This window comes from Scheffersomyces spartinae (assembly GCF_019049425.1).
Source record: "Scheffersomyces spartinae strain ARV_011 chromosome Unknown scaffold_60, whole genome shotgun sequence".
NCBI lineage: Eukaryota > Fungi > Ascomycota > Pichiomycetes > Serinales > Debaryomycetaceae > Lizanozyma > Lizanozyma spartinae.
This window is the reverse complement of record NW_025065107.1, coordinates 1-1,491: the sequence shown is the minus strand read 5'-3', so window position 1 is coordinate 1,491 and position 1,491 is coordinate 1. Positions and strand designations below refer to the sequence as shown.

Below are 1,491 nucleotides of genomic sequence, written 5' to 3'. Positions count from 1 at the left end.
TTCTTACCAGAAGGCAAGTACCTATCTAATGAAGTTATGCTGTAAGGGTCAACGTTGACTAGTTATCAAAGAAGTAATACAACTTTTTCGCGTATGAAATTGAATATAATAATAGTTATCAATACAGCTGCAGAAACAAGATCAAATTTTGCTACCAATGTAACTAGCTAGATAAACCGTAGTGTTGAAGTATATAGTACGAGTATCCATTCTGCTTTGGTGATTTATGGAACTTAGCTTAGCTTATGGCGCATTCTGGTAGGTGGAGAATGTCACTTGATATCCAGCTATTCCTTATTGAAATTTCGGCTAACAAGTTTCTACGAGGTCGAATGCTCCATATTTGATAAAACTAGCATTTACTCAGTTTCTAACAATAATGGAAATGTGATGACTACAAGCTTTTTATTAGCAAAGGCTTGGGGTAATCCTACAATGAGATCTATCAAATCGGGCACGCCGCTACTCAATTAATATAGAGATCGAGTTCATTGAAAAAGATCATAAAGTCAGATCAAATGGGTTCTGCTCTAAATATAGAATTCATATTGAGCAGATGATAAAGGTTTTAAAGTTCCCTCATTACTGTACAATAGAACATAGTTGAAATTCTTACAATTTTCATGACATGGTGTTAATACCACACCTCACAAAGATTTATATGTAAAAAACTGCATCTCAAGTTGATGCAGTCCTCTAATTTGGAACTAATTTCCCAGGCAAAACTTACCACGATCTGAATATCGAAAGATAATGCCGTATCAAAAAAGCAATGAAAATACGATGTGAGCCATTTCCTTGTCTAGTAGGAATAACAAGGCATGAATCCAATATTCTTAATGTCTAAGCCTGAAATGGATTTATTTTCTAATGTATTTAGCTTCGCGTCCGCCTTGAATTCTTTAAAGATTGGTGATGGCCACGAATCCTGTACCTTGCTTGACCAATGATACTCGTTAGTGTTGATGTTTTCCGAATTCGTAAATTTGTCTTCTGGATTTGGAAGTTGGTGTGTTTACAAATATGGCTTAATTTTCAAAGCCTGCTTTATATTTTTTAACTTAATAAAAATCTCGTATAAACTTAGTGTATATAGGGGTATGCGGTAAAGTTATAAACTTACTCAGATCAATGTAATGGCGATGGCGGCAATAACAGCTAAGAATGGAACCATCTTAGCGGAAGAGGCCATACCTTCGTAGACTGGAATGGTTTCGTTGGAAGCATTACCAGAGCCTTGAGTGTAATACATAGTAGACACAGAAGAAACAACTGGAGCACCAGATGTAACAACTGGAACACTAGATGTAACAACTGAAGCAACAGTGGTTGCTGGGATGCTTTGATGGCAAACGTCTTCGGTGCATGTAACGGTGACTACAACAGTACCGTATTCAGTAGTGTAAGTGGTACCTTCTGGAGCGACGATTCCAGTAGGTTGAGCGTGGTGACAAACATCCTTAGTACAAGTAACAGTAACTACTTCAGTAC

General features: G+C 37.0%; 1 protein-coding gene across 1 annotated transcript; it reads right to left on the bottom strand.

Annotated features, from left to right (window-relative positions):
- Window positions 1-1,123: 1,123 nt before the first annotated feature.
- On the bottom strand, window positions 1,124-1,459 carry KQ657_004511 (uncharacterized protein; the record flags this gene model as incomplete). The annotated part of the gene is made up of 1 exon (XM_043195180.1): window positions 1,124-1,459. A coding segment is annotated over one exon (336 nt), but the record flags the coding sequence as incomplete, so codon positions are not given.
- Window positions 1,460-1,491: the final 32 nt, after the last annotated feature.